The sequence below is a fragment of the Balearica regulorum genome, chromosome 1 (assembly GCF_011004875.1).
Source record: "Balearica regulorum gibbericeps isolate bBalReg1 chromosome 1, bBalReg1.pri, whole genome shotgun sequence".
In the NCBI taxonomy this organism is placed as follows: Eukaryota; Metazoa; Chordata; class Aves; order Gruiformes; family Gruidae; genus Balearica; species Balearica regulorum.
The window spans coordinates 83442295-83468177 of record NC_046184.1 but is presented as its reverse complement, the minus strand read 5'-3'; the positions used below and the strand labels follow the sequence as shown (position 1 = coordinate 83468177).

The 25883-nt window shown below is 41.8% G+C and overlaps 2 protein-coding genes across 17 annotated transcripts; one reads left to right on the top strand and one right to left on the bottom strand.

Moving 5' to 3' along the window:
- Positions 1 to 1005: 1005 nt before the first annotated feature.
- On the bottom strand, positions 1006 to 22757 carry STYK1 (serine/threonine/tyrosine kinase 1). 14 transcript variants are annotated; one of them, XM_075761848.1, is made up of 15 exons: positions 22527 to 22757; positions 20035 to 20104; positions 19072 to 19136; positions 16289 to 16822; positions 15095 to 15149; positions 14244 to 14364; positions 8496 to 8600; positions 7451 to 7594; positions 6229 to 6477; positions 5786 to 5967; positions 4193 to 4276; positions 3731 to 3939; positions 3443 to 3483; positions 3064 to 3160; positions 1006 to 2355 (listed from the first exon to the last, which is right to left on the bottom strand). In XM_075761848.1, exons 7-15 carry the CDS (start codon positions 8560 to 8562, stop codon positions 2151 to 2153), a joined length of 1278 nt encoding a protein of 425 aa, XP_075617963.1. In that variant the 5' UTR covers positions 8563 to 8600; positions 14244 to 14364; positions 15095 to 15149; positions 16289 to 16822; positions 19072 to 19136; positions 20035 to 20104; positions 22527 to 22757; the 3' UTR covers positions 1006 to 2150. The 14 variants fall into 14 exon arrangements, with proteins under 14 accessions (XP_075617963.1, XP_075617969.1, XP_075617972.1 ...); XM_075761854.1 differs by lacking the exon at positions 22527 to 22757 and adding an exon at positions 22231 to 22519 and having other exon boundaries at positions 16289 to 16599; XM_075761857.1 differs by lacking the exon at positions 14244 to 14364.
- Positions 22758 to 22811: 54 nt separating this feature from the next.
- On the top strand, positions 22812 to 25483 carry SYCE3 (synaptonemal complex central element protein 3). 3 transcript variants are annotated; one of them, XM_075761777.1, is made up of 3 exons: positions 22812 to 22830; positions 23931 to 24039; positions 25115 to 25483. In XM_075761777.1, exons 2-3 carry the CDS (start codon positions 23931 to 23933, stop codon positions 25282 to 25284), a joined length of 279 nt encoding a protein of 92 aa, XP_075617892.1. In that variant the 5' UTR covers positions 22812 to 22830; the 3' UTR covers positions 25285 to 25483. The 3 variants fall into 3 exon arrangements, with proteins under 3 accessions (XP_075617892.1, XP_075617880.1, XP_075617886.1); XM_075761765.1 differs by lacking the exon at positions 22812 to 22830 and adding an exon at positions 22892 to 23319; XM_075761771.1 differs by lacking the exon at positions 22812 to 22830 and adding an exon at positions 22895 to 23351.
- Positions 25484 to 25883: the final 400 nt, after the last annotated feature.

Genomic DNA, 25883 nt, shown 5'->3' with positions numbered 1-25883 from the left:
TTACAGGGTAGCTAAGAAGGTAATGTCCAATATCAAGATTCTCACTGCAGAAGTCATATAGCAAAGGAATCACCACAGAGGTAAGTACAGTCTACAATATATTCTCACCATAATCACACAACAATGTCACTACACGTTTATTCTCATCATATGTTGGTTTTACTCTAGATCAACCTTTTTTATTGGGAGTACTCTTAACATTTTCATCCTGTTTTCACAGTAGCTGTTATAACCATAGACAGATTTCCCAAAAAACCCCCTGAAGCAATTAACCCAAAAAACCCTGAAGCAATTAACCCAGCAATTAGCAACTCCAAAGAGAAGCACATGAACAAATGACCTGCTCTGCTCAAAGGAATGATTGGTTAAGGACCATCCCTGAGAACTTCAGATCTGTAAGGACTTTTTCCTGAGATGAGGATGGGATAATAAACCTTTTGTCTTGGAGTACTCACTTGGCCCTACAGCTACCACAGGGAAAACATACTCTATATGAAGATGCATTACATTAGTGTAACAACTTCTGCACCCACAGATATGCAGGGGGGTTGTGTTTTGTTTTGTTTTTTGAAATAGAGTACCCATTCTCCCGTGGGAAGCTAAGATTATAAAGCACTGGAGAAATCCCAGACATTTATTGAACACTTAAAAGGCAAGAACATGACTGTCTTGAATGGGTCCTTACTGAATGGACAGGTGACTATCCATTTGTGTTACCTATTCTGTACATTTTTTTCTTACAGGGCAGTGCCCCATAGCATACTCCCCAGGACATCTCTTTTCAATACCCAACTGATAGAGTTTCCTGGGACAGAAACGATGAGGAGAGATTTCCAGAAACCTCCTTGTGGTGGGTTGACCCTGGCTGGACACCACATGCCCACCAAAGCCACTCTGTCACTCCCCTCCTCAGCTGGGCAGGGGAGAGAAAATGTAATGGAAGGCTCCTGGGTCAAGGTAAGAACAGGGAGAGATCATTCACCATCACAGGCAAAACAGACTTGACTTGGGGAAATTAATTTAATTTATTGCCAATCACAATCAGAGAAGGATAATGAGAAATAAACCCTTAATTTTAAAACACTTTCCCCGTACCCCTCCCTTCTTCCCAGGCTCAACCCTTCTCTACCTCCTCCCCAGTGGTGCAGGGGGATGGGGAATGGGGGTTGTGATCAGTTCATCACACATTGTCTCGGCCTCTCCTTCCTCCTCAGGGGGAGGACTCCTCACACTCTGCTCCTGCTCCAGTGTGGGTCCTTTCCACGGGGTACAGTCCTTCAGGAACAGACTGTTCCAGCGTGAGTCCCCCATGGGGTCACAAGTCCTGCCAGCAAACCTGCTCCAGCATGGGTTCCTCTCCATGGGGCCACAGGTCCTGCCAGGAGCCTGCTCCAGTGCAGACTTCCCACGGGGTCACAGCCTCCTTCAGGCATTCACCTGCTCCAGTGTGGGGTCCTCCACAGGCTGCAGGTGGATATCTGCTCCACCATCATCCTCCATGGGCTGCAGGGGGACAGCCTGCCTCACCATGGTCTTCTCCAGGGGCTGCAGGGGAATCTCTGCTCCAGTGCCTGGAGCACCTCCTCCCCTTCCTTCTGCACTGACCTGGGTGTCTGCAGAGTTGTTCCTCTCACATCTTCTCACTCCTCTCTTCCTGCTGCTGTTGTGCAGTACGTTTTACCATTTCTTAAATATATTATCACAGAGGTACCACCAACATTGCTGACAAGCTCAGCCTTAGCCAGCGGCGGGTCTGTCTTGGAGCCGGCTGGCATTGGCTCTGTCAGACATGGGGGAAGCTTCTAGCAGCTTCTCATAGAAGCCACCCCTGCAGCTCCCCCACTACCAAAACCCTGCCACACAAAGCCAATACACTCCTTTAACTCAAGTTTCTCATGATATTTTCTACAGCTTCCTAAACTCACTTTGCTTCCAAATGACCACTGGCAGAATGATATCAACAGGTTGATTTAAAAATAATAATAATAGTTTGTTGTTTCTGGCATGGAGGAGAGATCCGATATATATATATAAGGTGTTTGAAACACAAAGGGATCCCTCCCAACATATACACCTCATTCTGAGCTTGCAAAGTGTCTAGAAAGGACAAACTCAGAGACTTCTCCTTTCCTAACACGTGGAAGGGTCCTTCAGAATATAGTGTATTCTCTCACTAGACTGTGCACATCAACACCAGCAACATTAGCATAGAGTTCAGGCACCACTAGCTCAGGCACCTGCAGTACTGCATGGTCATTGCTGGTCTTTACAGCTGTTTGTAGGGACCGGATCAGGGCTGCTGGGGAAGGCCGGTTAGTTGCGTTCCACTGCCAGCAGGACTTCATGATGCCATACCTGTAAGATGGAGAAGTAGGGAAGCATTGAGAATGAGAAGCACCAACACAAAGTTTTGCTACAGTCAAGTCATCTCCTATTTAAAATGCCTAGAGACCTCCTTTTTCTGCTTCATATAAAGTTCTTTCAGTGACCCTTTGAAATTTGCAACCACATAATAATGTGTGGGGACAAAGGCATGCAGTCGTTTGCCAGGATGTCAACTGTGAATGTGGAAAAAGGCAAAAAGATTGTTTGGTCTTCCCTTTTGAAACAGCAACCAGGATTCCTTATGGATGAAATAGCCTCTGAATATTACAATAAATTATGTCTTCACAAGAGGAAATATAATGCCTTTGATCTTCCCCATGGATGCTTTATTCATTTCAGGGAGAATCCCACAACTTAGAGGAGAAAGATTACTGCAGAATAGTCCTGCACCTTGCAGGGAAGCAGTGGAGCAACAAAATGCAAGGGCAGACAAGAACAAACAGAAAGAAGAGCAAATTTCAAAAGCACGAAAGTGAGGCTTTGGCAATCAAGGTTTCACGCAGCAGAATCCAGTAAGGAGATATGGCAGCCGTGTGAGAACAAGTCTCCTCAGCTAACAGGTTACTGGTTTCTATAGTCTAGACTCAGAGATCTCCTTTAAGATCTAGTTTTGTACGTGTCACTTCCACTTAGCTCTGCAGATCTCAAGTTCAATTGTTCATAAAGCAGGTGGCTTACATGGCTTGCTGGCAGCTCGAGGGCTGCTTCATAATGTTCTGTCTCTGCAGGTGTGATAGCATTTCAGAAGGTGGCACCTCAGGATATGGTGGAGCACCTGAAAGGACAAAAGGAATAACAATAGAAAAACTATAATGTAATAGTTGCAGATAGCAGCTTCTGTGTAAGAATGTCTTCCTTCCCTATCAAAGTCCATTTTTTTCTCACCACAATTCACACTGACACAAAGTCTAAAAGGAATTGCCAAGATTTTGCAAGTTGGAAAAAACAGGATGCTTATTTAAAAGGCCCAACTTTACATTCTAAAATTTGAGATTTTGGGTCTTGTTAATTTGCTGCTTCCTTATATTTTTTTTTTATTATCGTTAAATCTTCTTACCTAATGTAATCATTTCATACAGTAGAATTCCAAAAGACCATCTGGGAAAAAAAAAAATAAAACAAAGCAATGTTAAGTTTCCGTTCTAGCTAACTAGCTAGCTTAAATACATACAAATGACTAGGCATGACCTGCAGAAATGAGAAGGTATGAGCTATAAAGTGGAGCATTATGCTGAGACTAGATATGCCTTATTGTGGACTTCAGGACATGAAATGATACATAAAGGAGTGGAAGAGACAGGCCTGACAGACAGATGAACTTCTAGTTCAAAAAATTAAATCATACATGTCTGCCTTGATGCTGGGGGGCTTCTTCAGGAGCCGCTCTGGTGCCTGCCACTTGGCTGGCACAATCTGTGTGACTGAGTTGGCACCATATGTGTGAGTTTCATAGGCCAGGCCCAAACCACAGAGCTTAGCAGTGAAGTTGTGATGAAGGAGGACATTCCTGGCAGCAATGTCACCATGGAACAACTTTTTCTGTTCAAGGTAAGCCTGGAAAGTTGGAAAAGAAAGAGATCATGATAATTTTAAAAGGAATTTTAACTGACAGAAATTTTCACTTAGTTTGTGCCTGTCTTCCTCTCTGTAGAATAGAGGTGTATGCTCACCAAAACAATGCAAGCATATTTGGCTCAGTTTTAACAAAGCATATCCTCAGTGCATAAGGCAAGACTTATGTCACCATGCAAACTTGTGTTGCAATCAAGCAAGAAGAAAAAAATGCAGTGAAGGTGAGCAGACTTACCAGAGCTGCTGCAACCTGCTGTCCAACTTCATACACCTGCCTCTCAGTGAGGTCATAGGGGATACCATCCATTGTCATTACATCCTAGGGACAAAAGAGCAGACTGTGGATTAAACAAATGCCATAGCTGTAGGGTACTGGTGAATGCTTCCTTCTAATCTAATAAAATGACTATTATCTGATCTTATGCTTCCCCAGTTAATTTCACAATTGGTCATAAATTGACTGAAATATAAGGGTACATGGATGGCTGATGTTGATGGGTGGATGGTGTGCTGGGTAAGACAAGTACACTAGAGACAACTGGTGGACACATTTAAGGGTGGAGAAGAGATGAACAGGTTACACAGAAATGGGCAGATTGACAGTGGAGAATGACAATCAATACATATAAATGAAAAATATATTATAAATTAGAACGATGAACAGAAAAGCACATTTATAACATACAAATGGTTACGTGGTATGAGACTAACAGTGCATCTTTCTTACTGTCCTGCCTGTTACAGTGACCCTAGGTGATGTCCAGATGAGAGAAAGAGAATAAGGTAAGCACACAATGGTGTTCTGTGTAGTTTTCCAGCCCCCAACTATTTTCAACTTAAGGACTTCCTGAAATAGTTATGGTTTCAACACGTATAGCAACCTTTGAAAGGTTATCTTCCATGAATGTATTCACTCTTGTCTCGAACCCATGTAAAGTTTCAATATCCACAGCAGCCAGTGGCAAGGAATTCCATTAGTCACTCCCCACTTCATGAAGAACCACTTCCATTTGTTTGTTTTGAACATGGCACTTCCTATCTTTATTTGCTACCACCTTGTCCTCCTGCTGAATAAGACAGTGAGCAATCTCTCTCTATTTAGTGTTCCAGATGTAAGAGAATGATGGATTTATATAGTGACATGGCAGACTTTTGTTTCTATGCTTTTCTTAATAACACCTAGTATTTGGTTTCCTTTTTTTTTGCTTGAGTTAATATTTTCAGGAGACTGTACATTTTCATACAATCCATCCCATGATTTCACTCCTCGTCAGCAATGGGCAGATATGAGGCCATCATTACATATGTGAGGCTAGGATTGCTTTTCTACGTGGGCATCATTTCATTTTTAACTATGCTGAATTTCATCTGTTCTTTTATTGGCCAGTCTCTCAGTCTTGGAAGATCCTTCTGCAATTCCTCAAGGTCAGCCCTTGCCTTTGCTGGCTAGGCATTGGCAACCTTCATCACCTCACTGTCATCCCATTTTCTAGGTTATTGATACGTGCAACAAACAGCACCAGGTCCTAGCATATATACCAGCAGAACTGCATGGGTCACCTCCCTCTGTGCAAGGACCAAATTGTGGTACAAAATTATGTTAACTTCTCCAAACTATATCATATAAATCAAGATATCCACTAATTCTATTCCAGTTTAGACTTGTGTAGAAATTCTCTGGGGGATGGTAATAGTTTAGACTGATATAGATGGATGCATGGAGACATTAAAAACATCATCTATGACTTATGGACTATGACTTATGGATAGATATGTACCTAAGGAATTTGAGAAGATATTCTATCAATCATCACTTCTTTGGACTCACCTTCCGACATGTCCATAGAAATGTCAACAGGTCACCAAGAGACACATCTTCCATGATCATATAAAGTGGGAGCTGGTCTACACAGCATCCAACCAGTTCAACCAGGTTCTTATGACGGCCAAGATTTTGATGGAATTTAATCCTTCCCAGGAAATCCTTTACTTCCTGGGGACTAGCCAGGTCTGAAAGAAAAACAAACACACAAACAAACCAACCAACCAAATGGAGACAGCAAAGAACAGGGTGAGTAGCTTTCAAAATCAACATGAACTGCAATCTTCTTTAGTCCCGCGAAGACATTCCTACCAAAACATCACTCTGACTAGCTAACATGATACTGAACACAGCTTGTTCTTGCCCAGTAATGACTGCAAAGTTCTGCCCAGCATCACGTCTTTGATACAGAGATGTGTACCAAAGTGGATCCAGGCCACATGCCTCACCTTGTAAGGCTTTCAATACTACAGTCTTAGTCTTCCCAAGGTTCCCAATTGCCAGTTGTGCTCTGTAGATGCTCCCACAGCGGCCATGTTTTATCAGCTGCAAGGTGCCTGGTGAGAGTTTCTCTCGTGGTATCTCCAGTTCTTTCAGAGTCAAGGATGCAGAATTTAGCAGGCTCTCCACAGAGGTCTCACTCAGCTGGATATAGCGGTTCTCTATTGAGCTAGACTCCTGCTGATTCTTGTCATTCACTGACAAAAACAAATACACATGATGCACAAAAAACAGACAGATGAACTCTTGCAGTAGATGGCAACGCCTGTCCTTCCTTCCTCTTTGATTTTTTCTCCATGTTGTTTTGGAAATCAGGACAAAGTAAGGAACTGTTATTGTATCTTACTTATCCTGGCCCTTGAAGAGGTGAAGGAATTTATCTCCTACTTTATTTGATGAAACGGCAGAACGAGTCTGGAGATCTCTACTATATTTAATGATGTAAACTTTCTAGATAAGATGCATTTGTACTTGATTCCCATGTGCTGAAGCAACAACCATTTTCTTTTACCACCAGTTGTTATGAAAGTGACGTGCATGGGGTGTTCTCACAAAGGCCTTATCTTTGTTCTCAATTGTTTCCCTTTATACAGGCTGAAGAGGCTTTTTCCTCTACAGACCCCAAATCAGTTCAGAACTGGATTTTCATTTCTACACAGCAACATGTGCTTGCAGTACCAACAAACCTTTCCCTCTCTACCCCCTCACCAGTCCCTATTCTATTTCCTGTCGTCCCCATAGGAAATGGGAGACAGAAGCTTGAAATTAAATTTCTTAAATGACAGTATAGAAAATGGATTAACTAGGTGTGATCTACATCAAAACAACTGTCACTCATAATTACCCCAATGAAACTCTCCTTGCAGTAGCGTCTAGAAGGCTGTTACACACTTTGCAGCTCTCAAGTGATGTCACCACAGTATGTTAATCAGCCTAACTGGTATGTTGCTTTAGGTTTTCTCAGATCCATTTATACGACAGATTCCACTACTACTACTGCCAGTGGGGTAAATCAGGGTTCCCAGTTTTTCTGTGTTCACTGGATTGCTGAATACCACTCAAGCTCTTCATAAACGCTATTGCCTAACAGCTCAAGCAATGGGGAAATGGGATTGACTTCTGGCCACTGAAACCAACACTCTTTCCTATGGCTGAAAGTCATTTTGTTACCTTGGTGTCCAGACGATGATGATTGCTCCTGCTTTGCTCGCAACCCTCGACAGTGGAGCCAAAGAATCACAGTTAGCACGATGACAAAAAACCCCACAAGGAGAACTGGGACAACAATCACTTCAGTCTGATATTCACGCACAACTATCAGCAAAAAAAGAAAATGGGAAGCCAAGGAATAAGCAGCACTGCCTGATGCACATCATTACTTGTGTATAAAAGTAGTAATAACCCATTTCAGTAATTTTTAACCCCAAAAGCATGTGTATCTATCCTCTGCTCCTTGGAATACCAACTGAATACTCTTAGTGATGCCATCCTATTTTTCAAAGGTGCTGAGTATCCAAACTGCATGAAATCACTGGGACTCCTGCACCTAAGGTCACTTATTTAGGTGCCTTAAAATAGAGGCTAGGAATTGTAGCCATATGTAAGTATCCTCCACCAGTAAAACAGAGCCAGCGCTGGCAGGATAGCAGGGAGATGGGAAGGGCTGGATATTGCTGTGCCATTGCAAATACAGATGCAATTACAGGTTCAGCTCCTTCCATTAAAATTATAGGGAGCATTTTAAAGAAAACAGGGAGTGGTCACCTGGTTTGGATTTGACTGGAAGACATTGCAATTAACAAGGATGTTGCAGGTAATTAACTCTCTTAGGCCCCCAGATTTGGAGGTGGTGCTATTTTTGCATAGGGCAAGACCACATTTCAGTTCCCATAGATGGCAGAAAGTCATTACATCAAAATCTCAGAAGACTGGTCCTTAGGAAAGCAGCAGGGAATCTTTAATGGCTATATTATGTCTCATTCAAAGCAGACATACTCTAAAATGGCTAAAATTATGTGATATGAATCCCACCACAAAGGCTGCATCCCCTTAAAAGTTTCTACCCTGAGACACAATGCAGGGAAAGCTCAGTCAAATCCTTCTCTGTGGGATGGGATGCAGGTGGAGGAGGGGAAAGGGCTTGGCCCACTTTTTAGCAAAGCTGGCCTTCCTGCTCAGCATGTGAAAGCTTATTAAAGGAATCTGTGAATCTTACCACATAGCTTGTCATTGCTGTTGCATTCCAGTAGCATGCGTGTGAATCTTTTTACATGTCCTGCCATGTTCAATTACAAGCAAGTGGGTCTCCAACCTCTGCCTTCTGCACAGACAAAGAATATTAATGAAATTTATCAGGAGGAAGGATGATTTATGAAGCAACAAGTGAGCTGAATATGGAACATTCTACTCCTATGATCAGCGGTTGTGTGAAGAAGCAACACTGGGACTTCGAGGCTTAGAGAATGATACAGGATATCCACTATCAAATCTTATGAATGGTAGACTGCATGACCAGAGAGAATTTAAGATTAGGCTTCTTCCACAGTGCTTCACAAGCAATCAAGTACCCTTAGGCCTAAAGGCTGGCATATGCATAAAAATTGATAGTCATGAACTTAATTATATGTAAAGCAAGTACACTCCTAGCTAACACACTTCTTAGATGCCAAAATGGCTCAGCATTTTATCTTCTGGTCCATAACAAAAGAACAGATCAGCAGCATGCACACAGCATGTCTGTCATTCTTGACTACAGCCCCCGCTACAACTTGTACTATTGCTCCACAAAGACAAGGAGAAAAAGGTCTTGTCATTAGGGCTCTCTGGTACCACCTCCTTAACATTGCCAGGTCTCTAAGTAATCTGAAGGACAACATCTGGAACTCGTCTGCATTTGTAGTTGAAAATGCAGAGCCTGTGCAAGCATGCACCTTTCCAGCTGTCACTAATCCCTTAGCATCTGCAATCGTACACCCACAAAACCTGATTGTGCGTCATGTGTACAACCCCACTCAGACAGGGTTAGATTCACCAGTGTATGTCAGTGTCTTTGAGTTGCACCAGGGCTGCAGATCAGCTGCAGGCCTCCCAAAATGCTTCCCTGATGTAGAATTTCAGCTGTTCTGCATTACAAGGGGAGATTACCCATGTAGAAATTTGTATTTCAGTTCAAATAGGTGTATGTGGTTTTGTTTCTTCTCTGGAGAACAACATACGTGTTTTAGAAGATGCCCCACTGCTATACTAAGTAGACTATCTTTACTGATATTATCATATGACTTCCGTCCTCAGTAAAGATAGTCTACTTAGTGTAGCAGGGGCACACTAAGGAATAGGCTCTGTCTACTGCATTGATTTACATCAGCACAGGACCTGGGCTACTATTTCTAAATTGCAAAAATCAATGATGTGGTGAAGAGTGATGACTGACATTGAAAGGCAAGGCATGTACACTTAGCCACTGTTTTTATAAATATTGCCAAAAATTTTAAGACTTAACAGCTTCACAAACAGTATCATCTAGAACATTTTATAGGCATTGGGACTTTTATCCTGGAGGTACTTTATTTTCAGCTATAAGTTCAAGGCAATTAACCTCAATGGCATATTTTAATAATAATATATGGCATTCTTACTGATATTAATATGGTTTTATGGAAGTTGGCGATAGATGAAATATTAAACAGTTTGTTCTCATGCTTAAAATTAATGGGTGAAATTATGCTTTATCAGTGGCACAACAGAGGCAACAGAAAGAGGAAAATGGAATATATCTGCACTTTAAGATCACAAAACGTGTGTTTCATTTTTTATTTCCTTTGATTCTTAATATGCTAGCAAATTCACGTGGCTTCAGGGTGTGGCTACAACATGAATCCACTCAAAGGAGCAATAATACAGCAACAACACCAAGCTTTTCAGGTACACTCTGAAAACAAGCATGCTAAGTCAGCCTACCTTGGCTGTAACACATCATACACACACTTACACAGGTATTACTGTAAAAGGAACAGTCCTAGCTTCATATACATTTCAGATACACACAGATACAAAAGACACATATGAACAGCCATGATGGCATCACAGGAAAATAGACTTTAGGACCATTTGCCAGCAATCATGTGGTATAATCTGAGTCATACACAATCCAAGCTCCATCTTAACACTAGCTAATGGCCTTACTTCGTACAGATGTTCACTAGAAATGCACGCTTACATTTAAACGATGTGCATGCACAGGTACGTATAAGCACATGCATACCAACTTGTACTTACACAGAAACACATTCATACAGTTGCAAAGATCCATGGAAAAAAGCTTTGATGCAGCAACCGTGTCTACACTGGTCCCCTCACTGTAAAAAAGATTCCTACCTATTCTTTTATGCACCTTCCATCAGTGATGCCAGTGGGTGGCACCCACATTTTCTAATCATACTCAGGGCAGAATTATGGGATCCAGAAATAACAACATTGGCAGCCACTGTTGCTTTATTTGCACTGGCACTCCTATTTGTTACTGTTGCTTATGGAGCCGCACAGGTGTTACCACTGGAAAAGTCTGATTAGACAAGTCCATTTACACCCTTTGCGTCTATCTTCTTGCAAAACTCAGGAAGCAGGAAAAGAGATTGCACTTAATAATTCTGAAGTGCCTTTCAGTGCTGCTTTCCAGGCCAAGACCAAATGAATTCTCATACTTAGCTCTTTCTGCAGCTTACTCATCTAACAGCAACATTATTGCAGTTCCTAAATTTCCATCCTCACAACAAGAGTGGTAACTCAGAAATCCACAGATCTCACATTATACATTTAACAAATGTTTTTTGCAGTGTACCAGTAGGGGACACATGGAGGTGATGTGGAACTAACATTTTCAGTGTACGGGTGCATACTCACCACACAACAGAAAGCATATTGGCAGTGCTCAAATATTTATTTTATTACATGAAGCCAGTTTTCCAGTATCAAGCCAGGATAAAGGGGACAAAAATACCTTAAGGGGTTCAAAACCTCACTGGAATTCTGATTTTTCTTGTCTGGGTGTTAAATTGTACCAAGACCAGTGCTGTCTAGATTATGAATACTGTATTATTTATCCTGTGTTACTTCAATTTAGAATTTGCATTGAACAATTTGTGCAATCACAAGTAAATGTCATCTTAGTAATTCCACTGGTTTTTTTATTACTCTTTTACATACACTGAAATCCACTCATTAGAATTGTTGAATCTTTATTTCTCTTCATTGTCTACTTTCAAACCCATATTTGCTTCAACAGTCTGCTCTGCTTGCCTGGGCCTATCTAATCTTTCGGACTATTCTGATTTCCTCCTCCAGTTGAAACTCATTATTTTCATTGTTTACACAAAACCTGGAACTTTCCTATTTCTCTTGGACATGCATTTTTTTCATCAGGTCTTCTATTGTGCAGCACATCAATGTGACTTAACACCTTATTTAAGAAAACTAGTTGGCAGTGCAATACAAAAATCAAGCACGACAGGTAATGAGCACAGTACTAGACCACTTCAGTGGTCCTTCAGAATGCCAAGGCTCAAGGTAGGGGTGGTATGTTCCCACTCAGTTTCAGACTCCAAAGCCTACCTTTAATAACAGTGACAAGAAAGCAAATGAGCTGTGAAGGTCTTTGTAAATGAGTTTTGAAAAGGTACTTGTTCCCCTGACTACAGCTCAGAAGGAGGGAACAGGGTTTCCACTAAACAGATTTGGAGAGATGTGGTGCTTTTGCTGTGGCAGAGGGAAATGAGTATGAATCGAGGCAGATTCAGTGGCCGAGAGGGCAATGCTCCATGTATTATTCACAATGTTCAGATACTACACAGTTTCAAGCAGACTGCAACAACGGCGGCAGTTGAGCCTTTCTTTGACTAGTATCTGAATCCAAAGCCCCATGTCCAAGCTAATATACAACGAAGACCCTGGAATCTGAAAATAGCAGCAGCAGCTACCCTCAAACAATGAGAGATACAAGGCAAAACCTTAGCAGAAGCTAACCTGCAGTCAACAGCATTTGCAAACTGCTACTAGCAGACTGGTGGACTGTGCATGGCACAGCAGTTTCACAGCCTGGAGACAGTTAATTAGCCCCTATATCTGCCCTACACTGACACAGCTCCTCTGTGCATGTTTGCCAACAGAATGAACACTGGGGAAAAAGGTGGTGTTTCTGTTTTCAGCCATGTTTGTTTGCCAAGCTGATCTGTTGCCCTGGCGATTTAGACACAGCACAGAGGGCAACACCAGCACAGGAGTAAGTAGCTAAAAGGTGGCAGTTGTGGAAGCCCCAATACTGAATATGACTATGGTTTTGTGAATGCAGCTGAGCTGAATTAAGTGCTCACCAATGCCAAAAAAAGGGAGTATATCTTCTCTCTGCCCTCTTCCCACTCCTTGTTTAGCTCCCAGCTTGTGCAATTGATCACTTGATAAACTTAGTCAAACCACTAAGCCAGCAAAAACTAACTTTTCTTTTGCTATGGTAATTTCCTGCCATTTTAGTGAGTGGTATTAGTTCACGAAGCAATTCAACAACGCAGGCTCAAGGAAGTGACAGGAGCACACATCCAGAAGCAGGAACATGGAAAATGGATCTCCCACTACCCAGGGTGGTGAACGGCTAATTTGTGTAAAGCTGGATTGTGAAACCATTCCCTGTGTCAGCAGAGCATAAGCCTTACTATGATTTTTCCAGTCCTCTGTCATTCATTCCCATGTGTATGCTGTCCCCTTAGTGCTAGCACAAACATTCACACAGTAATGTGGTAAACTGGGCTGGGAAAGTGATCTGCCCTAAAATAAACAATCCTCTCTCACATTTTAGGGACTTAATTTCTCATCAGGCTCAACTTATGCTATTTAAAGTGCCAGGACATAAAAGTCAAGACGCCTAAGTGACAGACATTGTGGTGAAGACTGAAAAGAAAGAGAAATATAGTCTTATGTGTCCATGGAATATACGGGAACAGACAGCTTGAGAACTGCACGCAGAGAACCTGACTGCTACTTGTTCCTGCCATGTTCAGGAAAATAAGATGTTGTACATATTCATGGTAAATACACAGTTTTGCCAGTGAATATGTCTGACTTGGGAACTGACATCAGTTCCCATCATCAATGCAAATATGTAAATCCCTGAGTACTGATTAGCTATTCTGTCTAAAGAAATCACTGATTAAATTAATTAAATATGATAAAAATAAAGGTTAAGAGTCATTTGGACTTCATTAGACCTATTAAACTGTGCTATGAGCTGATGTGGAAGTTAATGCAGTTATTTCTCCGGACTTCCTGGCCTGCATTAACTGCACACCATTTTATTATAAAAATATTCTTACAGGTGTTTTTCACACACTAATTGTGAGGACCAACTGTAATATGACTACAGGCACGTAAAGAACAGCTGAGTAATTACTCATTTCAGTCCAGCATACTGCCTAACTGATAAAAGACAAAATAAATCCTTTAACCATGATGTCTTCTATTTAATTTCTTCCAGTGGCAGAACTATACCTTTAAGCTTTTCCAGTCATCATTTCCGTACTACTTTTATTATTTTCCTCCTCTTTTATATGACCTTTGAACATGGCCACCAGTCAAGGCTTAGGCAATGACTGTGCACAAGGGCACTGCCCCGGCTGTACAGCTGAAAGGGAGGGGAGCTACCAGGGAATTGCAAAAACCAAAATGACAGTGAAACCACGATGTGTGGGCTCAGGACAGTTGAGCAGTTGTGGGCACTGAATGTGAGAGAAGAGGGAGAAGAAAAGCACCATGGACAAGCAAACAGCAAAACTGAGATTTCTTCCCCTGTAATGTCCACCAGTTTACTAAAAGTAGCATCCAAAACAAAAAAAGCAAGTCCCACAGGTTTCAAGCCTAACAACTTGATGCCATAAGAACATATTTCTGCAGAAAACTATGTATTTGTTAGATTACATACCCTACCTCTTCTGCTTTCAGAAAACCTCAGATCGTGACAATTTTGCAAGGTTTCCCTAGCCCATCAAGTCATCTCATCTCTCACCATAAGGCACCTCTGGGCTATCAAGCAGCAGCTCCAGCTGTGTAAAATGGGAAATTCTGGCCAGTCAATCCAGGTTATAACATACCAGAGCCACCTCATTTCTGTTCTGAACAAAGATTACTGATTATATCCTGCGGTTTGCTGTACTGGCTGTAATAATGTGTCAGCTATAAAGATTTGGTACTCTAACTCACTTTTCCAACAGCTGGAAGCTGTAACATCCTATAAGAAAACAAAGTGTTTCAAAAAATCACATACAGTGACTCAAGATTTTATCTTGGACCACAATTAGAAGCAGTACCTGAACATCAAACCTAGGCTAGCTGTTACCAAAGCATATTAAGGGAGTGAAAGAAAATTAGGCTGACCACTTCTGAAGAGCTAGACCATAGAGAAAACAGCAAATAATGAGGTCCATGCTGCTATCTGAGCAGGTGAATTACTTAGGGCAAACTTGGCTCCTTTTCAAGGGAGCAGAAAAAACAGGCAAAGTCAGCAGTCGCTAGAAGGACTCTGCACTGCTGTGCTTTTATGCTAACAAGGTTAGTCCAAACTGGCACCATATCAGTGGAGATATGCAAGTTCTCATGGTGCTAAGTTTTGCTTAAACTCAGATCATCTCACAAAAATTAATTTATTTGTGCAGTGTGAGGAAGTCAGAGTACAGAAGTGTGAAACAGTACAGAAACTGAACGGTGATTAACACAAAAATATTTTTTTTCTAATGCAGACATGGCCTACTATAGTTTCTGAAAAATAACACACACCTTGATCACACTCCCCCTGAATTAAGGTCACAAAAAGTTATTCCTCACAGGTAATCTGCAAAAGAAAAGTTAAAATAATAATAATTTTTAAAAAGATTAATACATTAACCTGCCCTTAGTGAGCAGGCTGTTTGGAATCTGAAAAGTCTAGAGGCCAGACTCTCAAAAGCACATTCTTACCTATGACTTCCTTTTGTGTAGTCAAAATCACACACTACTTTTGAAAACACCTGCCATTCTGTCTCCTTCTTACTGACTGACTTCTGATTTTGGTGGTAACTGTCAGTACTAAGCCTGTATCAAATTCTAGCACAAACTCAATACAGATACTCTGAAAAACTGTGACAGCAAAAGCTGTGACAAGACATAAGAAGAATGAAGGAGTTTTTCAAAGCAAAAAGAGCTACATGCATACATGTGGCTCTTGTAAAAAACACCGTGTGATAAAAATACTGCATGATATCACATTGCTGCATAACAGCTAAAGAAATGGAATGTGAATCTGCTTTCATAAATGTGCAGCAACAAGGAAACTGAGCTGAAGCTGTGTATAAAACTATAGCTTCACAATTTCCCAACTTCTGGATGTTTCTTGGTGCGTTTAACATAGATTTTGTTTATAATTTAATCAGTAGCTCATGCACACACACACAGACACATGCAAACAGGTAAACACATAGAAAAATCTAGATACCTGCACCACTCTGAATTAGAGTTAGCTTCCTTACAATCAACAGTGCTGGAAGTCAAGTGCTAATTAGCTCTGATTCCAGCCCTAGGCATGTATTACTTAACCAAACACCAAACATATTTATACACACATGCACACATACGCATAGCATCGCCCTGCATTGTTTCAGTGAACTGAGACTAATTTTATACGAAACTTAATTCCTTTGTTATTTTCTTCCTGTTTAAAGTGTGCCTAGAAGTTATTTTGTTTAAATAAACCTGCTGTAGAGGACATATCTCTTTATCTCAAACTCCAGTATCATTATGCTCAAAGAAATTTATAACTATAAGTAACTTCAATACAAGCAGTAAGTACATGCACAGATGTATATACAGACAAACACAGACATACAGACTTTAAGGTACAGCTATATCCTAGTTCAGGTCACATTTCTGTTAATCAAAATCCTTTTAAAAAAATATTCATTAGCTAATCTTCCAGCAGTGTTTTCACTCACTTACCTGAATTACACCACTTCTCTTGCCCTGCGGTAGTCTTTTCCTGAAACTTGCCTGCTGCCAGTTCCTAGTTTCTCTGAGGCCTCTCCTGATAATGCTGATGGTTCCCTTGTGTGGCTGTAACTCTTATGACTAAGTTCCTCCTCACTAATTTTCCTACCCCAGACCTGACCAGCGTCAATTCCTTATTCCTCAAGGTCTTCTCAGCTGTCTCCTCAGGGAGATTGTGTGAGTATATGTCCAACACAGGAACTGACAGGTAGCCACACACTTGTAAAACGGGTCTGCCTGGCTTCCACGCACCAGCTGCTCACCTGCAGATGACAGAGGCAAAGAAAAGAGTCCACGGGCGGGGACCTGGAGCATAATTTGAAAGGCAGGCAAACACAGATCAAGAGGGATAGGCTAACGTAACAAACAGAAATCATACACTTCAGATTACAGGTTCACATTTAGAAAAAAATGGGTTCTTGGAACAGAAAATCTGTACAAAACCCCTCAGACTCCAGACACTGAAAAAGCTATCAGGAACACAATCTGCAAATGAAGAAAGAGAGAAAAGGTTAATAATACCAAAACATGCTATAACAGACAGCGGCAACGCAGGCTTTTTTTCACATTCTGCCTTGCTCATTCGTATCCCTCCTGCTCGGGCTGTCCATGCATTCTGCCAGCATTTTCCAGCCCTGCCATCAGCTCTCCCCTGCCCTTTCCTGCCACCAGTTCAGCACGGAGCTCCCACACACCCCTGGCAATGACCCTCACTTACAAACCCCCTTCAAAATCCATTCTGAGGTCCCCAACCAGTCCAGATAATGTTCTTAAACTTGCTCTGTCACTTTTTCCTGCTATGATGCCCTTGGGGTCACCCTTGTGCTCTGCTGCTGCTCTCAGTCCTCAGCAGCTGCGTGGTGTAATCTTCATTGCAACCTCAGTTCCTCGGCATTTTAGTTCTGGGGACTTTCTTCCCACTCAACTCATGTATGTGAGTCTCAGTAGCTGGCCTGCAGGCTCCCTCCATTAGCTCAAAGATTGTCCTCATCTATTACTGAAAAATCTTGTGTTAAGAGTTTCAGATTCCTGACTCCTCATTATATGAGTCTGTACAAGATTATTTTCTTACCTACTTCAAACATGTGAGAGGAGAGTTTTATCACAAGAGGAAACAATATGAGACCTATCGTTGAGAGACAAAGTTCATTTCACAATCAACACCACTATGCAGGTGGCTTTGGGAAAATGCAGAAGATATGATCTCTGCCAACTGTTTGAGCAAAACTTACCTACTCCTGTTAACACTTTGGTGCTGCATACAGTATTTTGTTGTGGGAAAATTTTAGTTGCGATAGAGGCAATAGCTTTAGATACTGAAACACAACAGTTAATTTATCCGTAAGAGAGACTGCATATCAGTACATCTGTATACCAGTATATCTTAAACTTCTCTCTGGGATTATTCTTCCATCTGGCATTTACTGTCCATGTGTGCAAAATGGTGAAAACCAGGCGTGGTTTTCTTCATTGCTTGATCTCTCTACAGAGACTGGCAGAAGTGGGCAAAATAGTATTAGTGAAATAGCTCTGTGATGTTGTCCTGGTTTCGGGACCATAACACATGGGGACTTTCATACCCTGAGAAGCCAGGAGAGGCATTTGGACTAAAAATTTTCTTGAGCTAGAAAGATGACTACAGCTGCAGAGGGTAGGCTCAGACTCTGGTTTCAGCCTTCCTCTTACTCTCATACTAACTTGCACTGACTCTCTGAAATATTTTCTCCATGAAAGAGCAGGGGATCTGTCCTATACCTCATTCCCCATTAAAAAGTGGGTAAAATGCAAAGGACAATTCCTCATTTAAATGAGTTCTTTACTGAAATGTGTTACTTTCCACAGGCACTTTCTCAAAGTGCACTTGGGGAACCTATTCAGATTCCTGTTTAAAAATAAATGGATAATCTTCCTCCTTTTGCTCCTCCTTTCACAGTTTCTGCAGCCCCCAACTGTAGGAAAAACAGTGGGATAGGTAAAGGGTTAATATTCAAGGTATGCATATGCAAAAGCAGCAACCTCTGCTGCTCTTAGTTTCCCCAATCTCCCTGCTGTGCTCCCAGTCGGACTGGTTGGAGAAGATATTTTAATGGTTCAGAGTTCAGGCCTCAGACTATATAATCTTCCTCACAGATTCACAAGTCCCTCCCCCTGTTTAGTTAAGGGACAGCAGTCATTTATTGTCACGTTTTGTCCTGTGAAAAACAAACTTTTGCTGTAAGTCATGCATAGTTTGCATATCCACAAAGAAAACACTGCCTGTTTAAATGCCTCTGTCCTCTCTAGTTTTTTCCTTAAGCAAGTATGATTAGGCACACTGAAAGGCAGTAGACTGGCAGTCTTATTAACAAAAAGTCCTCTTTATCTCCAAGACAGCTATAGAACACCTAGCAACCATCCAAACCACACAGCCGCTAAGCAGCAATTCAACCACAAACCTGTCTTTGTCCTATGTGCTGATACTGTTAACAAGGGTGCTAATTTTGCAGTTCAACTTCCAGAAAGTAAGTGTACTCCAAATAACTGCTGCTGGACCAGAAAAAGCAAGTTTCAGATGAAAGGATCCCTTTCTTAAATGTCATTGTGGTATTCAGTTTTTCTGCAGTAACTTAGAGGTGGTAAGGTCTCTGACTTACACTCACATCCTAACGTAAGATTTAAAACTCTGGCTTATACTGATAAGACTGTGACTGATCTTTTGATCAGCCTAAACCCAGAGAGGTTGAAAGGCTCAATACCTGTTCTTTTGTTTCTGCAAGCCAGTCATTCATCCCCAAATGGGGTGAAAATCAGAACAGATGATCTAGAAGTGAAAGAAAAATTCCCATCATTATCCCAAGTCTCTGTTCTGCCTCATGAGCTTTGCCTCTCAAGATGGCAGGTCTTCTGACTTGAGAACAATTTGTTTGCCTATTTAATATTTAGATTTTTCTTGAAAATGGTCATTCTAGTGTGATTTTAAGTTCATTCCTGCAGTTTTTGTTATTTAAAAAAGTCCCAAAGAAAGAAAGGCTAGGAGGGGGTAGCATTAAATGAAAAGAAATTTTAAAAAAGAGCTTCTTATAAAAATGAAATGACTGAAGGATTATGTATCAATCTTCTTCAGCCAGTTGAAGGTCCAGTAATTTGCTAGCACCTCCTCTATTCAGGGTTAGGCACATCTAATAATAGTCTTTTCCCCCACTTTCCTGCCAAATTAGACCATATCATTCCCAAGTATTTTCCTAAATATAAATGAAAATTTCATTTGCACAGTTTCATGCAGTCAGTCACTGGCCTGGTCAGCCCTCCCTTCTCAAACCAGATGCTCAGGAAAGATCCTGAAGGTTGATTAGATGCTGTAAGCAAGCTAAAGTACAGCTTTTCCATTTGGTTTCTTTGGCAGATTTTTCAGGCCCAGGAGCTGGGGATTCATTCAACACAACTGAAAAACTAAGTTAAGGGCATAGAGAACATAGGTTCTCTGTATAATTAATACAAGGTCCTAAGAACTTCTGTAAAGCAATTCAAGTACTAAAATCCTCTTTCCCTACACTGACATCACATGTATAAAGGGTAACCTAGCTCCTGATTTACATGTCTTGGTCAAATGTCAGAAGATAGATGCCATACATTTGGGCTAAATTCCATTGCTTTCCTCTTCTTCAAAGAAATAACTTCCCTGAGCAGGAGCTCTCTGGTCTCCCAAAATCAGTACTTACCCGCAGCATGACTTGGTAGCTTGGCCACAGCCTCTCCCAGAACACCAGGGTAGATAGATGAACTGTTAGACTGCAAGTTAGGTGCAACACATATCACAGGTATGCAGTTCTGCTCTGCCCAGTTCCCACGTGCTTCTGTCCTGAGCAACCAACATCCTGAGCACAATAAATCTGCATATTCCTCTGCTACTTTTACCTTTTCTCTTTCAGTTTCTTACGTTGTTTTTGTTAAATATGTAATTTTTGCTTTTAAGTTCCTGCTCTTTACCACCACATTTTTACATTGTTCACATTTTTCCAGTAAGAACCCACCAGTTCCTCTTGGCAAAACCTAGAAGCTGGTGAACAGAGCTATAATGACCTAAACACCCAGTCTCCGTATGGAATAAATTTAGAGGCTTCACACAAAAAGAAGCAGAGAAGCCAGCAATCCCCTGGAAAGGATACCCATAGAAACCTTAGAAGAACTAGAAAGTATGTATCACCAAGAGCTGTAACACTGTTACATAAAAATATATTTAAGAACTATTCAATTTAATAATATAATTTTTACATCTGTAATTTACCCTCTAACACATTGCTATGTCCTAATTATAGTAGAGAAGAATCACAAATAAGCCAAGATATGTTGAACCAAAACATGTTCCTGCCTGCCAGTGTCACTGGAAATGGGTTCTAGCGCATTACAGTAGCAAGGTGGCTGCTCAGCTATTGGAGTTACGTGGATAAACAGTACGTGGTACTTGCTGCCCAGATTTTCAGAGTAATGAAGCAGTTTTGATAAAGTAATGAAGCAGTATTAAAAAGCAACACCACTAGACAAAAATAAGCCTTCTATCCACATACACAAGCACGTACAGCAGGAAGCAGCATCTGGGAGACAGCTTGAAGGCACATAATTTAGGAGCTGGGGTTACCCAAGAAATGACTGTGCCACCTCAAACCAAGGGTCCATTAGCCTAGACAGCTGGCAGGGAGAGTGCCTAGGGAAATGACAAACTATAACAACATAAAATGATACTTCCACTAATGCTTTCCCCAGCCTCCAGCAGCCTGTGGTTCATGGATTTATGTAGCCAAATACAACTTTTTCTTTCATACACCTTGAAGGATTTTGCTCAACTGCTTTTGAACCCCTGCAAAACTTTAGCAACACAATGCTCTGTGATAAATTCCACAGCATTCATATAACTTGGGTGAAGAAATACTTCATTGTGTTTGTTTTGAAGACAGATTGCCATCTTCAAACCAGCTACTCAGTTGGCAGTGAAATAAGTGATGATAGCAAGCAATGAGTAAGTTTCATGCATGGTGAGAATGCTAATATACTCAATCATTTAAAAACAGGACTGATTTTGTGTTTGTGTGGATGAAAAAGGAGAACAAGAGACAGCCCAAACCATTTAAGGTTTGGATATTGATCTGGAATGGTACACAATTTGGGGAGTGAGTAATTCAGAGAAGGTACTTGATTCTCACCCTGCTACATACCAGGTAATTCCCAGTATCAGCAAACTCTTGACAAACTTTGAGTCTTGCTGCTCAGTCATCAGAATATTTCTAACTCTTCTTTGCCTATTCCTGCAAACACCTTCTCTGATATTTTTTTCATGAAGACAAAGATCATAGAGCCATAGAATGGTTTGGGTTGGAAGGGACCTCAAAGATGATCTAGTTCCAACCCCCCTGCTGTAGGCAGGGACACCCCCCACTAGACCACGTTGCCCAAAGCCCCATCCAGCCTGGCCTTGAACACTTCCAGGGATGGGGCATCCACAACCTCTCTGGGCAACCTGTTCCAGTACCTCACCACCCTCACAGTGGAGAATTTCTTCCTTATATCTAATCTAAACTTTTAGTCTCTTCCAGTTTAAAACTGTTGCCTTGTCCTGCCATGACAGGCCCTGGTCTGAAGTCTCTCTCCATCATGCAGGCAGGAAGATGAACCCCCAGAGAAAAGAAGCAGAAGCACCACCCAAATTTCAAACTTTGGACTCAATACGTAACTTTTGGGTTACTTTCAGGCCAATTCCCGAAACAACAGGCCATCCAGTGCCGACAGCTGGCCGTAACCAGGGGCAGGCAGTGAAGGAAGGGGAGGGGAGGCCCGGCACCGGGCTAACCTAAAGGGCTCAGCACAGCCCGGGTGGGACTGGGGGACAGCCAGAGGGGGCCGTAAGCAGGGGGAGAAGTTACCTCCTGTTCTCCAGCCTCCGGGGAAGGGCAACTACGGCACCGCGGCAGGCAGGGGACAAGGCGCTGCCCCGGAGGCCCGGCCTGCCCCGGAGGGCAGGGGGATGGGCGAGGCCGGCAGAAGGGCCCGCCGTGCCGCGGCCCAGGACCTGCCGCGAGTGCGCTGGATGGAGAAGGGTGGCGGGACACGGAGCCGGGCCACAGTCCGGGCCCAGAGCCACGGAGCGCGTCCCTGCCGCGGCGCCGGGGGCAAACCCGTGCTTTTCCCCTTCCCGTCCCTCGGCCGCCTAACTCCTCACGCAAGTGCTTGTTTTCGTGAAACACGGAATTAATCGAGTTCGTGAGCTCGGGGGCAGAGCGGGCAGGAGAGGACGGAGAGGACAGAAGGCCGGTTTTTTGTATCCCGTGCCCGCCCGCGTTCCTCTCCCCGCCCCCGCTGGCGACGGCCGTGGGCCCCTGAGGCGGGCGGCGGGAGCGCGGCGCAGCGGGTGGCAGAAAGCGCTGGCGGGGGCCGCCGGACACCCCGGCTAGGCGGCAGGGCGGGCTCGCAGGAGAGAACGGGGGAAGGACCTTCCCCTCGGGAGGGAGGGAGTGGACAGTGGGGTGAGGGCTGGTTACAGGGGGGCAGGGGCCACCGTCTGAGGGCGGCTCCTCAAACGGCCGTCGGGCTCGGCCCCGCGGTCCCCCGGCGCTGCGGGCCTGGGGCAGGCCTGGTGGGAAGTTAAAGCGTGCCCGTCGGGGTACAACAAGGGGTTTGGGGTTTTTTAAGGTCTCTGGGGTAAAGGGTTTGCCGGCACGCAGTTGATTTGAACACCCAGCGTCTTGATAAGGCTTGACATTGCTTTAAAATGCTGTAAAGCTGTTAGAAACCCTTGCATTCCTTCCACATTTATCAGCAGTAAAAACCAGAAAATGGATACCCACTGACTGTAAGAATCATATCTAAAACAAAAAGCTGAGAAAAACTATGCCTGCTGCGTGATGTGTACAGTCACTACAGTGAAGCTTTTCCATCTCCTCCATAGTTTTGTCCCATCCACCAGCAGTTTTCAGAAAAGGAAATTAAAGGCAAGGCTGTGTGTCACATTTTTGGTGAATATCAAGGTTCTGAAACTTCTAATTGCGTAAGTTGGGCCTCTAAATCTATATTTTTGCCCCAAGCATTTTTACTTCCTGAAATTTTACTACCTGCAACTCAAGCGGAGGTTAGTAAATCATAGGCACTTTGCTGCTTATGTGGTGACAGAACTTAGTGCATGTACTTACCTGGCTGTAGCATGTGTGTATGAAATACTGAATACAAATGGGGATTTTACATCTAACTTTTTGAAAATTAGGAATTGCCCTACATCAAAGCATTTGGGAGAGAAGCTTGAAGACAACTGTAACAGTATAACAGATAAAATTTTCTAAAACTGGAAGTGATCTTTGTTGTTACTGATATCAAATTCTTTATTTGGCATAAACACAGCATATTTGAGTGTGATTCTCTCTACTTAAATTAATTTCAAAATGGTTTGAAAATAATATGTAGCATAAAAGTGATAAGTGACTTTAAGGTCCAATTCTTAATGAATTCACATGTAAATTGAATATTTTTAATATATTGGGTTTTTTTTAAAATTTATTACAATGTTCCTTTCTCTCCACTGTGAAAATCAACTGGGGATTGATGAAGTATGAAATTCCTGTTTTCCCTGTAGATGGCTGAATCAGAACCTCAGGAAGTAAACTACGATAACATGGTACAGATGGTGGAGGACTTGAATAGGGATTTAGAAAAACTTCTGGAGGAAATGGAAAAACTAACAGGTACAGATCTTTATTAAGAATGATGTGGATTTGTCTACAAAGTGAAGACATTGAACATTTATTATTTGTATTTATTGCTGTAAACTTCCATGTGATAGAATAAGTAGAAACAATCACCATCAACTAATGCCCTAATGTTCTTAATTGGGAGAAAGTGTGCAAATAATCTAGAAGTTTCAGGTGGCCCAGAATTGAAAATTAATAGGTGATGGGTGCTCAGTTCAGACTGGTGATTGAAAACAGAAATAATACTAAGGTATTTAATTTACAATTATTAAAACATAGTATGTAAATTGAGATTTAATTATGAAAAATGGTGGGATACATAGTACCTCTCAGGTCAGTGCACGACGTGCTTAATTCCTCAGCTACAATAAAGACTCCTCTGCAAATTTAATCTTAGTCCTGTATGCATGGAGAGGATTATATATTCTTCTCCGTGTTCTGCAACAATTATATAAGAAACTGTGTGCAACTAACAAGAATAGATGGAAGCTGTTAATTAAACTACTTGTTATTAAACACAATTTATGAGTGCCATTGAGAAAACTACAGTCAATTTATGGTAAAGCAAAAGGGAAAGTATGAAATAAGGACTAAAATGATTTACTCTATCAGATACTTATTTCAAAATCAATTTAATAATTTAGATTGTTCTTAAAACCTTTCATCTCTATGCTGCTGCCTCATTGGTCTTACTCTTCCTCATCTAACACAAGCCTCGTGACTAACTGGGCTGGAGAGAGGATTCTTTGCTTCATTTGTTGAAACTTTCGTTTTGATTACGTATTTTGCTGTAATTTTTAGGTAAAAGTGTCTGCCTCCCTTTTGTAGTTTACATCAGTATACTTCCATTCTAAAGTATTGAGACATCTATAAAGAAGTAATATTGAACAGTCTTTTATTTAATCTTGAGTATTACTGTGGGCAGTTTCCACTTTATTTTACAGCAGGCCTTCTCTGACATAAGATCTGAACTGATAATTATTCATGTCTTTTATTCGTTTATTGAAATCTGCCATTGCTTATATTTAGCCAAAATTCCTGGCTTAGCCGTTATCTGTTGGGTTTGTAGTGCAGGCAACCTGGATGGCATATGACATGGTAGTCATGCGTACCAACCCAGACCTGGCCAACTCCATGAGGCGTTTGGAAGATGCCTTCCTGAGTTGCAAAGAAGAGATGGAGAAGAAATGGCAAGAGGTGCTAAATGAACCTAAAAGCGAAGAGCAAAAAAAGGAATAAATTTAATTCAGTCATGGTGGGAGAACTACATCCCTTCGAAAATCACTCCAGCCTTTTTGTTTTCCAGCCGCAGAGGTTTCACAGACACTGTGGAAAATGGATTGGCTTTCATTTTGCTAAGAACTACTTATATGTATACATCCATGGAAGTATTTTAATGAGATCACAAACATATATATTTATATTGTTGAAGGTAAAAGGTAACAATGTGTCTATTTTTATTATGCTTATCAATAATCCTTGTAGTGTGTGTGCATACACAACTTACATGCTTTCTATGTCTTTCTTCCTGGAAAATCATACTCACTTCATCATCAATATACATGGAATTCTTTGACACCTGAACAAATAGGGGGGAGCAGAAGGGAGTACAGTGGATCATTGCCGTGGTATTGCACTAGCCCACGCCTTTCAAGGAAAACTGAAGAAGTACTTTTTTTCCAAATTAAAAACAGGTGAAATTCTAGATTTACAGATAGGTTGGGTCAGTTTGATGCAGGATTCCCAACTAGGTGTTTGCTTACAGAATTTTATTATTTAGATAGCTCATCTGCAGTTGTTTAATATTGTTTCCTTGGATTTTTAACCATTTCTTTGGA